General features: G+C 41.1%; 1 protein-coding gene and 1 long non-coding RNA gene across 6 annotated transcripts in view; one reads left to right on the plus strand and one right to left on the minus strand.

The window, feature by feature from the left end:
* Nucleotides 1-6,297, plus strand: part of lcp2a (lymphocyte cytosolic protein 2a) — a 195,207-nt gene extending 188,910 nt beyond the window's left edge. For all 5 annotated transcript variants that reach the window (XM_069898929.1, XM_069898928.1, XM_069898926.1 and 2 more), the window contains exons 20-21: nucleotides 2,102-2,257; nucleotides 4,326-6,297. In XM_069898929.1, the coding sequence (XP_069755030.1) occupies nucleotides 2,102-2,257; nucleotides 4,326-4,451 (282 nt within the window). In that variant the 3' untranslated portion in view covers nucleotides 4,452-6,297. The remainder of the gene's footprint in view (nucleotides 1-2,101; nucleotides 2,258-4,325) is intronic.
* Nucleotides 1-15,250, minus strand: part of LOC138743483 (uncharacterized) — a 41,734-nt gene that overhangs the window by 7,035 nt on the left and 19,449 nt on the right. The window lies entirely within an intron of this gene.

The raw sequence follows: 15,250 nt of genomic DNA on the forward strand, positions 1-15,250 counted from the left end.
TTTGAATTGTCTATTTTCTACATTAACAGCTCAATATAAATTCAAATTTGGTGATGTGACATTATTATTTCTGACATAATTTAACTTCTTATGCTCTCCACTCACAAAGATCTCGCCAACTCATCCTCGCACCCCTCACCACCACCACCGTTTTCTGGTCTAAACTTGTTTAAAACTGGTTTTAACTCCTCATCTTGCTTAATTTTAACCTGGAGCATTGGGGCAAGAGAGATCCGTGGTAATGAGGCCAGTACTTTTGGTGCCAGTATTTTCAGTGGAACTGTGGAGTGTTTGCTGCCAGCTCAATGATCCACTCTAAAAAAAGCCAAGCTGGCATTAATAATGCTTCACTGAGGCTTCACACCTCAGATTGTGGGCTTGGCAGAAGCCCAGGAGGTGAAGTGCAGTGGTAGAAGAAAGGGGCTAGAACTTGTAGCTCAGTGATGTAGGTCAACAGGAACAGGAAAGCTCCCTGCTCTCTCAGCAACACCTGCCAGGTCCAAGTTAGAATTCAGCTGTCGCAAGGCAAGGGAATAAAAAGTAAACCTTAGCTACTCTTGATGTCTGCAGATCCTGGTTCTGACCAGCACATTCATTTCCTTCCCATAAATATCTGTGCTTTTGACTTTAGTTCAATTCTTTACATATCTCACTTGACCTTGAAATATTCACAGAATTTTATGTTTTAATTCTATCTTGTTGAGAAGAGGAGTCCTTTGCATTCAGCGCAGTACACACAAAAGGTGCTGGAGAAACTTAGCAAAGTCATGCAGCATCCACAGGAAGTAAAAAGCAGTTGACTTTTCAGCCCCGAGCCCTTTGTCAGGAACGTGCATTCAAACTTTTCTGAACTAGACATTCTCCCAAAATTTAAAAAAAATATACCAGTAGCCAACTATTTTAATTCCCCCAACCATTCCTGCAGTAACATGTCTGTCCTTGGCCTCATCCATCGTCATGTCAGAGTGAGGCTAAATGTAAATTCAAGGAACAACACATTATATTATTCCTCAGTGACAGCCTTAAGCATGAAATTTTTTTTTCAATTTTAGGTAACCCCCCCTATGTCCATCTAGTACAACTGTTTCCAGCTCTTCTTTACCCACTCCTGTATTTACCTATTTCCCCTCTAACTGTTCTTTCCTACCCCCTTCCTACTGGTCTCTCCCTCTACCCGTCTCTCCAACTCTTACACACACCCTATTCTCTTTACAGGGGTGGCCAACCTTTTAATTTAGGCATACAACATGGTAACAGGCCATTTTGGCCCACAAGAACATACTGGGAGTGTTGGTTAATTGGGTGGCATGGACCCATGGGCCGAAATGCACTGTACTGTGCTATGTCTAAATTATGCTCTATAACCTCCTGACCCTCTCCCAGTTTCTTTCCCTCTTCATATATGTATACCGCCCTTTTATCTTTTTCTTCATCTTGATAAAGGTTTCTGACCCAAAATATTGACAGATCATTTCTCTCAACAATGCTGACTGACTTACTGAGTTCTTCCAGCAATCCTTTGTTTGACTAAAATACTTACTCATTTTTTTTAAATTTCTGTGGTGTCTGATGCATGATGCATAGGATACATTTTTATATAGAATTATGTATTCAAAATGTAATGAAAAGACTGAAATAATTTCAGAAATACCCCCAAAACAGAAAAACATTTAGAATTTCTATCACCACCTCACCATGCCAGATTTATGGACATTTTTCCCTCAGTAACTTGCACATAAGCTAGGCTGTGGATTGTTTTTAAAATCCTATGCAGTAATTATAAGGCTTAATTGTGGCTCCATCTGCTTTCATGATTGGAAATAGGAAGTCCAACAGCACTGTCTCAAAGAAGAGCAGGGACATGCTCTCTTGCATCATGTTTAATGATTATCCCTCATGGATATAAATTATTTGGTCACTGCTGTTTAGTGGTCCTTGCTGTGCCGAAAATATGTTAAAGTTTTTGCATCAGGCAAAGCTACAATGCATTTATACTTTGATTCTCTCTTAAATGTCAATGAAGTAGTTACAACCTTTTGTCAATGGTAGCATGAACTTGATGTCCCAGAATCACTGACACAATTTAAATTTTGTTTTTCAGGATGGGACATTTTTAGTGAGAAACAGCTCTCGGAGAAACAGTGAGCATCCATTTGTTCTGATGGTACTGTATAGGGACAAAGTATACAATATTCAAATCCGCTATCAGGAGGATATCGCGATGTACTTGTTGGGAACTGGATTGAGAGGAAAAGAAGTGAGTTTAGAAGTTCCTTAACTTACCTGCTTTTCCTTCTTCATTACATAGAATGCTACACACTGCACAAGAACAAGTTGCATGGCCCTGGCAGGCAGGCAGGCAATTTCAGTGGTTGTGCACCAGTCAACCCTCAATCCTCCCCTCCTGAGCCAAACAATAAAACTTCTTAATTTTGTCCACTGCACACACTTCTTTGCCAACATTCAAACACTCTCAATTGTTCTAAAAGTTTATGGGTTCTAGAAATATTCCCACATATTGGAAGATAGCAAATGTAATGCTCCAAGTTTAGAAAAGTGGAAGAGGGCAGTGATGTAGAGATCAATCAGATAGCAGCAGGAAAATGCTGGAATCAAGTTTCTAGGAAGTAACAACAGAACAATTGGATTAGGCAGTGTCAACATGGATTAATAAAAGGAAGATCATGTTTGACAAATCTGAAAGCTTTTGAGATTGTAGGAATACAATACTTAAAGGGGGAACCAACAGAGTTGGCATATTTGGGCTTTACTAAAAATCTTCAATATGTGCTGCGCAAGAGATTAGTAAACAGAAGTAGAAAATATAGGATTGAAGGTAACATCCTGGCATAGATGGAGGATTAGTTAATGGACAGAAAGGTCAGCAGAAATAAATATTGGGTTGAGGCCTGACCAATAGCCTACCACATGTATTGGTGTTGTGGCTCAATTGTTCACAATCTCCCCCAACTGTTTGAATCAGGGACTGAATGTAATGTATCGACATTTTCTGATGACAAACCTGGGCAGCAGTGTGACTTGTGCAAAGGATGCAGAGGGATAAATGTTCAAACAGCTAATTGGCTAAGAGTTATGGCCAAAGACAAACAATGTGGAAAACTATGTTATCATCCAATTTGGTGGAACATGTAGAAAGTTGGAGAATTGTAAATGATGAACAATAGAAAGATGATAGTCCGCAGGAGTAGCTGGATGTTCTGGTACATGGAACGCTGGCAAGTTAACATGCCACCAACTTGGAAGACAAATGGACTTTATTGAAATAGAACTGAAGACGGTATATCGTCTAGTTTTATTTCCAAAGGATGGACATTAAGGGAGTGAGTACATTGAAGAATTGCCAGATTGATCGCTGCAAAGGAACTTTCTGGAAAGATTAAACAAATTGGTCACTATATTCCCTTGAGTTTAGGAGAATGAGACAATCTCACTATAACATACTAAATGCTTATGGGGTTTAGCAGAGTAGATACAGGAATAACATTTCCCCAGGATGTAGTGCCAAGGAACAGTCTCATAATCAGACATGGGTCATTGAGGACTGAGGTGAGAAGAAATTGATTTACCCAGAGAGTGGGAATTCTCTGCAAAATAAATCTGTGGAGGGTCAGGAGTTGAATTTATTCAACAGAGGGATTGGTAGGTTTTTGGATATTTAGGGAATCAAGGGAAATGGGATTAATAGGCAAAAGTGGTGCTGAGGCTAAAAGATGGGGCATGGTCAAGGAGTGGAATGGCCTCCTCTTGCTTCTCTACATGGTTATGTATCAGTCTCTAGGTAGAGATGTTTCTCCTGAATTCATTTTTTGTTTTATATCGTTGGTTATTCTCTTCATACAAAGGGAAGCACTTCCTGTCAAAATCTCAAAAAATGTTCAAAGCCTTTGTTCTCATGCTCCATTTTTGTAAGTAGTTTCATTTGATTGTAAATGCGCAAGCATTTATTTTTACCATTATCATAAAATCTAAAAGTGCAGAAAGAAATTGGGACCATACATGTATATACAGGGGCCAGTCCATTACACCCACTAATCCCTCTGTTCTTTCCTCATTGACCTGCAAATGGTTACAGATAATGATTGATAAAAATATTTAGAAATTTTGGTGAATCTGCTTCTGCCACCAGTTCGAGTACTGCTTTTTGAGTCACCACGGCATGGTGAAAAAAAACTTCTTTCATCCCCTTATATGGCAGAGAAATGAGCCAGTCACTCGAGAACACTCCAGCCGAGACTAAAACAAAACCGCTCAAAACAAAAGTTCTTCACTTGCCTGATACTCACGTTATTTTAATTCTTCCGCAGAACTTCAATTCAGTGACAGAGCTTGTGGAGTACCACACACAGACATCACTAATGCTGATTGATGGGAAAGATCAGAGAGGAGGACAACGGAATCAGTGTACCCTGATATATCCTGCAGCTCAGTAGGCACAGTCACTCACACCAGACTGACCTCAACATTTAGAGCAACCAAATGCAACTCTTAAATCTTTTAAATGAGAGGCAACATATCAGTGGTCCCATGTATGTGAGCCCTGATGTTCTCTGTCCACTGTAGAGAGGTGTTAGATCTCTTCAGTCATATGCTGTGATCAAGTCAATGGCACTGTGGAAGGGGGAGCTGGTCAGTCCTCACCCTGTCCCCCTCACACTGCCTCATTAATTGACCTAGTTGACCTCCTGATAAAGCCCCATTATATTTCTACCAAAATTCCTTCTGCAATATTGTGTGCCATTGCATCACACACATCATGCTGCCCCATTCTCCTTCTCCCAGTATCTACTACCATCGAGTTGCCCTCAGTTTTGCCTGCTACTGTTTCTGAGCAGCAAATATCCTTCACGCAGTTTGAATATGAATCTGCAATCTACAGGTTCAATCTTATCATTAGCTCTTCCCCCAAATGTCAGCGTTATGCAACCCCCCCCCCCCTTCACAAAACCCTGCCTTCCTATCACTTTGTAAATATAGCCCAATCAGCAAACTGAGAAAGAGATTAAACAAATGAATTCAGCTTATATCATTTAGGCTGTTCTGAACAATAAATGCCAAGGTTCCTTTATTATCATATACATAGATATATAAAAGTTGTTCATTTTTGTTTGCCCATAAAGACACACAAGGAAGTGGCATTAGCAGAGCGGTCCCACTAAGAGTGTTTGTGGATCCCACCACCTTCTCGGATGTCCCTGCCTCCTGAACCCCCATAACTTCTGCAGCTGCAATGGCCTAGTGTCTGGTCCAGCGGTGAACCTGAGCTCCAGGCATCCATCACTCTTCTCACCCCTTAGTTCTCCAATTTGAACAGTAAGCAGTCAGTGCCCAAAGCTTCTTGAGAGGCTGGCTCGCCATCAGCACCCTCATGGATCATGGTCCCGATACCTGGTTTCCATGAGTTGGTCTCCAGCAGCAAACGACTTGTGAGTCCTTCAGCCTCCAAGCACGTGGTTGGTCTGCTGCTTTGCTTTCCTTCCCTGTTGTTAGGTTCTCTTCCAGATTTCTCCCTAATGGAGTGGTGTTCTCCCACTCTGGTACTCTGACTGATCCCCCGGTGTCAGCAGCCCTCATGGTCTGCACTACTAAGCTTCTTGGGCACAGGCCTCTGTGGCTTCAACGATGTAAGAAAATAATACCAACTCCATTCTACAGGCACTTTAAACCTGTAGCCACCAGGCAGTAGGATCCAGCAGAGGACCTCCTCCAGATCCACATCAGTGGAAGTGCTGCCATTACCACAGCTGCACCAGGGAAGGAAATGTTTTTCTGATTTAAACTTTGTACAGTGAACTGCATTTTAAATTACCTACATGCATTTGTGTTTAAAACAAGGAGTGTACCAGCAATGCTTTGCTTCAAGTGACAAGACTCCAAAACCTAAAAGGATGGGTGAGACTGAAAGATGTTTCTGAAAATCAAAAATATGTAGATTTTGGAAATCTGCAATGAACACAAATAATGCTAGAGAAACTCAACTGGTCGATGCATTTGGTGGAAAATCTGTCACAACCCCCAACTTCAACTTGCGTCGTGCCAAGAACAGTGTGCTTAGTTTACAAACTTACTGATCAAGTTTCCCATTGTTGAGAATTCACTGGATCACTTTGCTGATGAACATAATTTCAAAAGACTGGTAATCAGGTGCATTGAGGTTTTGATGATATTGTGCACATTAGATTTGGGGCCTGTTGCCACAAATGGATTTGTCTCACAATATAATTGTTTTCAACAAAATAATTCTGAGAATTATAATAAACATTATTTGCTTCTTTTCAACTGTAGATTGTTTGTACAAATATGGACTATTTAATCTTTTATCTGAACCAATACCTTCTCTGGTCTTTTTAAAAAGTTTTTTTTTAATTTTTCACACTATGAACCATACTGACCAAAATATACACAAACATTTCCCTCTTGAATATACACAGTGTCATTTTCTCCCCTTTTTCCCCCTCCCTTCCCTCCCTCCTTCACCCCCCCTCCCCACCCACTCAATGTTCAACATATATGATACATTAAACCCATTAAACAATGTCATCACACAATGAAAATAAACAAGAAATTTGTGTCATCTACTTTTACATACTGGGTCAGTTCATTTAGTCTTCTTCTCCTTCTGTCATTTTAGGTGGTGGAGGTCCGCGGTAGGATTTCTCTATTGTGTTCCATGTAGGGTTCCCAAATTTGTTTGAATACTGTGATGTTACTTCTTAAATTATATGTTATTTTTTTCCAATGGAATACATTTATTCATTTCTATGTACCATTGCTGTATTCTCAGGCTATCTTCTAATTTCCAGGTTGACATAATACATTTTTTTGCTACAGCTAAGGCTATCATAATAAATCTTTTTTGTGCTCCATCCAAATCGAGTCAAAGTTCTTTACTTCTTGTATTACTTAGAAGAAAGATCTCTGGATTTTTTGGTATGTAGCTTTTTGTGATTTTATTTAATACCCGATTTAGATCTTCCCAAAACTTTTCCACTTTCTCACATGCCCAAATTGCATGTACTGTTGTTCCCGTTTCCTTCTTACAGTGAAAACATTTGTCTGATACTGTTGGGTCTCATTTATTTAACTTTTGGGGTGTGGTGTATAGCCTGTGTAACCAATTATATTGTATCATGCGTTACCTCGTGTTTATTGTATTTCTCATAGTTCCGGAGCATAGCTTTTCCCATGTTTCATTCTTTATGTTTAGATCTTGTTCACATTTTTGTTTGGGTTTACAGCTTGTTTCCTCGTTCTCTTTCTCTTGCAGTTTGATGTACATGTTTGTGATAAATCTTTTAATTATCATTGTGTCTGTAATCACATTCAAAATTGCTTCCTTCTGGTAACCTCAGCCTCCTTCCCAATTTGTCCTTCAAGTAGGTTTTCAGTTGGTAGTATGCAAACATTGTACTGTGAGTTATACCATATTTGCATTTCATTTGTTCAAAAGATAATAATTTATTTCCCAAAAAACGATTTTCTGTTCTTTTGATCCCTTTTCTCTCCCATTCTCTAAAGGAAAGGTTATCTATTGTGAAGGGGATTAGTTGATTTTTGTGTCAATATTAATTTTGGTAGTTGGTAATTTGTTTTTTTCCTTTCTACGTGAATCTTCTTTCAAATGTTGAGCAGATGGTGCAGTACTGGTGAATTCCCATGTTGCACCAGCTTTTTATCCCACTTATATAGTATATGTTCAGGTACCTTCTCCCCTATTTTATCTAGCTCTAATCTGGTCCAATCTGGTTAATACCATCTCTGGTTAATGTTGCAAATGTATGCAAGTAAGTTCCTAACTTTTGACATAAATACAGCATGAAAACAGGCCATTAAACCCACCAAGTCCACACTGACCAATGGGTAACCATTCATGTTAATCTGTCTAATCCTCATTGCCCTCCAGGACACTCATGGATGTCCTTGCCTCATTCGTACTTCCAAAGTGCATTGCCTCACAGTTACCCGGATTAAAACCATCCACCATTTCTCAGCATGTTTTACCAACATGTTTGCATCTTCCACACTGATGACAACCAATTTTTGTGACATCTATGAATTTACTACTTATACCTTCAGCATACACATTCAGATCAAAATATAAATAATGGGGCTGCCTGAGTTGCGGACCAGCAGAGAGTGGGGAGCAGAGATGTAGCGCTCTCCTGTGGGGTCCAATCCCCAGTCTGACTGCCACTGTCTCCATTCAGGTTTTAAATGACCCATTAAAGGAGCCAAAGGTTGTTTATTTTAAAATCTTGTGACCACATGGTCTGACCAGAGATGGCAGCACCGATGTATGGCAGCAGCCATAGGGGATGCAGGGGAGTAGAGGAGTGGCAGAGGGCACCAAAAAACAGGAAGTCTACCCCCACCCCATTTGAGAAGGAAAAGCAGAGGAGACAATCAAAGGGCTCGGAGGCTGAAGAATATACAGGCAGTGACTCGAAGTGAGGAACCCGTATAGGCTGGGGGCTGCTGGCGACTGTAGTCAAGGGACTCACACCAGACTGTGAACTGATGGAGACTGGCTGAAAAGGTAGCAGATATCGGAAACCAAGATACAACTGAAGGCTTCCTGATCACGTCAGAGGTTTGCATCTCGGGTTGTTGATGACTTGGACTGAAGGCTGTGTGGCTGAGGGAATGCTGGAGGTGAATCCATGGACACTCAATGTCTGTGGGTGGGGGGGTGCTCTCTTTTGCTTCTCTCTGGCTGTAAGGAGTGCTGGACAATTTCTGCTTGATAGCAAATCTTTGTTGAAAGGGATATAATCATCCAATTGTACAAATACAACCTAACGAAACAGCGTTCTCAGTGCAAAAAACATGCAAACACACTTCCAGCCATAACACACATACAGACAAATATATATGCAGTGCGTATATCTGTATATAAAAAAATAAATTAATCTTGTCCAACAGGTCAGACTATATGATGATGGAGATAACCTCACAGATAATGACCTAAAACAGAATTGCCAGTTCTGATAAAGACAGATAAATTACTTGAAATTGTAAAACTTAATATTGGGCAGAGAAGTATTCAATGAGCCCAAACTAATGAAGAGCTTCTGTTTCTCAGGTTTATATTGAATTTTAGTATAATGGCACAGGAAACTCGGACCCATGGGTCAGAATATCAATGGGATGGAAAATTAAACCTCTGTAGATTAAAGGTAGGTGCTCCACAAACTGGTTGTCTCATCTATGGTTGCTTTCTGCACCACAGAGGAAACAACATTTTAAACACGAGTGCATCACGTAAGGTTGCAAGTAAATCCCTGCTTTACTTGGAAACAATGTTTGGGTCCCTGAAAGATGGGAAATGCAAAGGTGGTCAATGTGAAAGGGACAAAAAAAAATGGGGGTGGCTGGTGAGGATGGAAGTATGGGCCAGGAAAGGAAGCTGCTGACAGGGAAGGGGAGGGGAATATGTGTCACATGAGGGAAATTCACAGAAGATGGTGAAAGTTCAGAAGGATACCTGGCTGTATGTAGAGGCTGAAGAGAAAGAAAGTCAAGAACTTTCTTCTTTCTAGGATAGCTTGAGAGCAGAAGTGTGTGAACTCAGAGAGATGTGGTCCAGGTTGCGAGAGAAGATACAGTGCTGGGAGAAGGAGGATATATCAAAAGCATCTACATGGAAAGTCTCATTACCAGAGCAAATAGGATTAGTATAGATGAGTACTTGATGATCAGCATTGATGAAGAGTGATGAAGCGCCGGCATAATCCTGACCAATACAAGTAATTGCATTAATAATATCAACATAACTGTTTCTCTCACACTATTGCTGAGTCCTCTTTCCAGCGAGCCATAAATAAAAACCTCCAGTCCAGATATACCAATTCCATCATGATCTAACGCATAGAAAATGATTGGTCTTTCCTGCCATGTGGAGCCTTGGTCTGGCTTTGCCTATACAAATATTCAACTCTTAACAACTCCAGTGGCAAGTGATGAACTTCAGTTGGGAAATGGAGATGAAATTGAAATCCAATCTCAAGGACCTCTGATTAAGGAAGTCTAATGAACCAAACTGCATTTGTTTTAATTCAAGAAGCTTGGCAAGTAAGGCATGGCACAGTCTGGACTGGAATATATGCAGAAACATCTTTAAGGGAGAGGCGGGGCTGGGAGCTCATCTAGGCATATTGATGAGGGAGAACAGTAAAACCAAGAGAGAATATTACTGAAGTTGTTTGGGAAGGGCTGAGGGATAAGAATGGGGTTATCACATTGTTAGGATCGTACTTTTGGCCCCACAATAGTCAATGGGAATTAGAGGATCAAATATGAGGGAAATATCAGATTTCCATAAGTGTCTAATTGTGCTTTATAACATCACTCATTTAACTGGGACTGCCATCATGATAAGTATTTGGTGGGGCAGAATTTGTTAAGTGTGTGCAGCAAAATTTTCTCAACCAATATATGTTGATGCCTTTCTAGAGAGGGGGTAACACTAGATCTTATGTTGGGAAATGGGCCGAGGCAAGTGACACTCATTCTAATTCAAAAGTTATGGAAAGTGATAGGACTAATCCACAAGTTGAAGTCCTAAACTGGTGCAAGGTCAATTTTGATGGCAGAAGAATCTAGAAGTTCATGTACCTTGAAAGTGGCTTTTGACACAATGGAAGAGGTTGTTTACAGGTCAAGGAATATTTAGCAAAGGGGAAGCTTTTAAAGTGAGATAGGGAGAGTCGAGGACCAGCATGTTTATATTTGAGTGAAAGGCAGGGTTGGCAGGATTAGGAAACCTAGATAAGGGCTATTGTGGTTCTGTTCAGGGAAAAGAAAAGGGCATAAACAGCTGGGATAATTGAAACCCTTTGAAAAATATAAAGAAATAAATCTGGAGGGCACAATGAGGACATGAGATATCCCTGAAGGAGAATCATAAGATAATTATTAAGAAGCAAAAGTAGAATTAGAGAGAAAATAGATTTTATTATAATACATTGTGGTCATCTATGTTTGTAGCCACAGGAGATGGGCAAAGTCTGTAGTTACCTTGAAGAAAGCCCTTAATCCTGGAAGCTGGCAAAATTTGAGAAAGAAATCAGTAATATCCTGAAACATACAAACATTGCAAAAGAGGAAGTGTTGATGCTGTTGAGACACATAAAGGTGGATAACTCACCAGAACCCAATTCAATGTATCCTAGGACATTATGGGAAGCAAGAAATTACTGGGACCCTAACAGAGATTTTTGCATCCTCCTTTGATGCAGGTAAATGTAGCAGAAGAATGGCTAATGTTGTGTTTTTATTTTAAAAAGGCTGCCAGCAAACAACAGGCCAGTGAGCTAAACTTCAGTTGTAGAAATGTCACTGGAAGGGTTTCCAAGTGACAAAATCCACCTGCATTTGAAAAGGCAAGATCAGAGAAGGGAAAGTCACCTTGGCATTGTGTGTAGGAAGTGGTATCTCATGAGTTTTTTTTGAAGGGGGACCAAAAGGATTGGCAATAGACATTGCCCACAAGAATTTTGGCAAGGCTTTTGACAAGATCCTGCAAGATAGCCTGTTCTGGAAGGTCTGATTGTGTGGGATCCAGGGTGAGATAGTAAATTAAGCTCCAGAATTGAATTGCTGAATGAGACAGAGGTGGGAGAGGGTGGTTATGGAGAGTTGTTACTCAGATTGGATGCAAGCTATCAGTGGTGTGCCGCTGGGATTGGTGCTGGGCCCACTGTTATTTGTCATCTATATTAGCAATTTGGATGAGAATGTTGGTGACATGGTTATTAAATTCATTGACGACACCAAAGCAGGTCAGGAAGGAAGGCTCCAACAGGAAGTAGATCGACTTGGAGAGTGGGCCAAGAAACAGCAGTTGGATTTCAACACCGACAAGTTGGAGCCATTGCCTTTTGGTAAGATAAACCAGTGCAGGACGTACACTGGGAATGGCAGGGCCCTGGACAGTGTTGTAGAACAAAGAGTCCAAAGGGCAAAAATTTACGGTTCCCTGAAAGTGGTGCACAGGTAGACAGATTGGGAAAGAAAGGGTTTGACACACTTGCAAAAGACAAAAGTGTTGGAGAAACTTAGCAGATTATTCCTTCCTGTGTTTGGCCTGTACCTCTCTCATCCCATCCTATCCATGTACATGTCCAATTCTTAAAAATTGCAATGGTACTTGCCTCAACCACCTCCTCTGGCAGCCCGTTCTACCTTCCTCTGTTTAAAAAAGCTACCTGTGAGGTTCCCGTTAAATATCTCCCTCCCCCCACCCCCCCACCCCCCACCACCTTAAACCTCTGGTTACCAATTCCCCTAGTCTGGGCAAAAGACCACATTCACCTGATTTACCCTCTCATGATTTTGATCACCCCTCATCTTCCTGCACTCCAGAGAATAAAGCCATTCACCTGCATAACCTTTCCCTGTAGCTCAGGTCCCTGAGTCCTAGCAGTATCCTTCCCTGCACCGTCTCCGGCTTGGTAACATCTTTCCTTTAGCATGGTGACCAAATGGAGCCTTACAAATGCAACATGATCTCCCAGCTACTATTACTTAATCCTCTGATGAAGGCAATGTGCCAAAAGCCTTTTCGACTTCCCTATTTACCTGTGATACCACTTTCAAGGTACATGAACTTCTAGACCCCTCTGCTTGACAACATTTCTCACATCCCTACCTTTCAAACAATGCTCAAATTGTTAAAGTAGAGAATTTTTGTGTCCATCTGATACCTTTGCTTTAAGAGTTTTGGACTGCTGCCTAGAACACAGATACCTGAAGTGCCACAAATTACTTATATGTTACAACTCCAGTAGTCATTTTCAGCCGTAACCACTCCCGTACTTGAAAAGCATGACATCTTTTGATTGCAGTAAATTGGAAAAATTACAAAGGACCAGATTGGCATGGGAACTGGGAGTCCCTGTTTATAATCTAGATTATGTCACGAGTGTCATTTCAGTGAGGATAATAATCTCCTTCTGTTTTAAAGGTGAGATTGTTTGAGGACAAGTTGGCACCAACTTATTCTGCATTTTGTGCAGTTCATTTGCTCTAAGGCTGACCGTGGCATGCTGTACTCATTAATGCCAGTAACTTTCAATGAAATTTTGTTGAAAACATACAGTAAATCAGATCAAGTGCACCTCAGTAACATTCTCAGCCCCAAGTCAGGCAGTTGTGGATTCAGAACTGGATGTCTTGGGTGGAAATGTTATCAAGGTACACCTGACCCCGAGTTAAACTATGGTATGTTTTCAGAAACTTCTAGACTTATGAACATGGCAGGGGACATCATTTTGTTTTGATTAGATGCTGAAGCCAAGGTCTTTTCTGAGGAGCTAAGAAGATTATATTTTATAAAAGACAAAGTCAACATCACTTCACTGCTGATGTGGTTATTACCACAATACTGCTTGTGAAATTGTTCAACAGACAAATTCTCTGCTGCATTTCTTACAATACCACACTTCAATACTGTTCCATTGGCTGTAAGATGCCTCATGACCTCCTCTGGTTGTGAAAGAAGCTGAATAAATGTTGATTCGATATGTGTAATCTTCATATCTGAATGTGCATCTGGCTGCACAGTTTTGTGCATTTGCATCAGTTTGTGTGTTCCATTACTGCTGCAGTGATGGTGAAATGAACATTGTGCATCACAGGTTCACTTCGTGTGACATTAAGTATAAAAGAAAATCGATCAGGGCCTCGGCTGTACCTTGATGAAGGGCCCAGACCTGAAATATTGGTTACCCTTTACTTCCTTTGGTTGATGTGTGGCCTGCTGTGCTTCTCTAATATATTTGTGTACTCCACTTGACCCCAGCATCTGCACACTTTATTGTTTCAATCTCTAAACCAAAAGAAAATACACCCATTTCCTCTCAGTTCCTGAGCCACCCTTCAATAGGTTCAGGGCCATTCTCTTTAAACTTAGTGTCTTTATTGTACCAAGCCTCAAAGTTGTTCATAATTCTATAGGCACAGGCAAAAAAAACTGAAAAGAGCAATGCAGGAGATTGCAGATGCTGGAACCTACAGCAACACACCCTCTGCTGGAAGAACTCAGCAGGCCGAGCAGCATCATGGGAGAACAGGGATGGTTGATGTTTTGGGTCAGAACCATTCAGCAAGACAGAGTACAGTGGGGAAACTGCTGATTTAATGAGGTCAAGATGGGCGAGGTTGTACAGGAGCCAGTGGGGATTGTTGAACCAATAGTGAAGGATGATGGAGAGAAGCAGTTAGTTGACTGATAGGTGCCAAACAAAGGAAGAGAGAGGCAAGAGAAGTGATGAGTCACACAGGACAAGGGCAGGGCAAACTTTATTACAGTTCTTCTAAGTACATACTGTGTACAAGTTCAAAGTAAAAACATGGCCAGCACTATCCAGAACACTCATAACATTGTGCTGTAGACTGCCCAGGAGGAATATGAGCTGTTGCTCCTCAAGTCAATGTTTGGCCTCAATCTGGCAGTGGAGAAGGCCCAGGACAGACAGAACAGTGTGGAGATAAAGGATGCTGGAATCTGAGAAGGCAATAAAGATAATGTCATGAGAGCTGTTGGGAAAGGAGAGGGGGAAAACTCAGGGAAATGGGGCAGAAGAAGATAAAACCAGAGAGGAGGATAAGAATGGGTGGGGGAGGGGGCAGGTGGGAAAGGGAACAAAAATGTGCGGATCAGTGTGGAAATGGGAAGGGAAGCTAAAATGACAGCAACTGGGAGTGCAGGATGGTCATTGTGGACAAGTGGAGATGTTCTGTTAAACTTTCCCCGAGTGTGTTTGATCTCATCGATGTGGAAGAAGCTACCTCAGGACCACTGGGTGTAGGAGATGAGGTTGGAGAAGGTGCACATGAATCTTTGGAAGGGCTGTTTAGGCTCCCAAATGGTGGTGAGGGGGTTTGTGCAAGAACAAGCATTGCACCTCCTGCAGCTGCAGGGGAAGTGCCAAGGGTCACAGAGAGTGGGTGGGGAGACATGAGGAGGCATCAGAGAGTTGGCATCTGGCCCTCTGCAAGGTAGAGGTCAATTCTCCAGACCATTGAGACACCTCTTCTAAATGCAGGTCTGATGCGTACTTGACCAGCAGCAATAGAAATTCACCGACAATGGTATCTTCAAAACAATGATTTTTTTATTAATAACTATTAGTAATATAACATTTATTTAACTCTGTATGTGTGTGTGTGTGAGAGAGAGAGAGAGAAAAAAAACAGTGCAGGCATAATTGTGAAGAGATCATTTTAAAGT

This window comes from Narcine bancroftii, chromosome 9 (genome assembly GCF_036971445.1).
Source record: "Narcine bancroftii isolate sNarBan1 chromosome 9, sNarBan1.hap1, whole genome shotgun sequence".
Lineage (NCBI taxonomy): Eukaryota > Metazoa > Chordata > Chondrichthyes > Torpediniformes > Narcinidae > Narcine > Narcine bancroftii.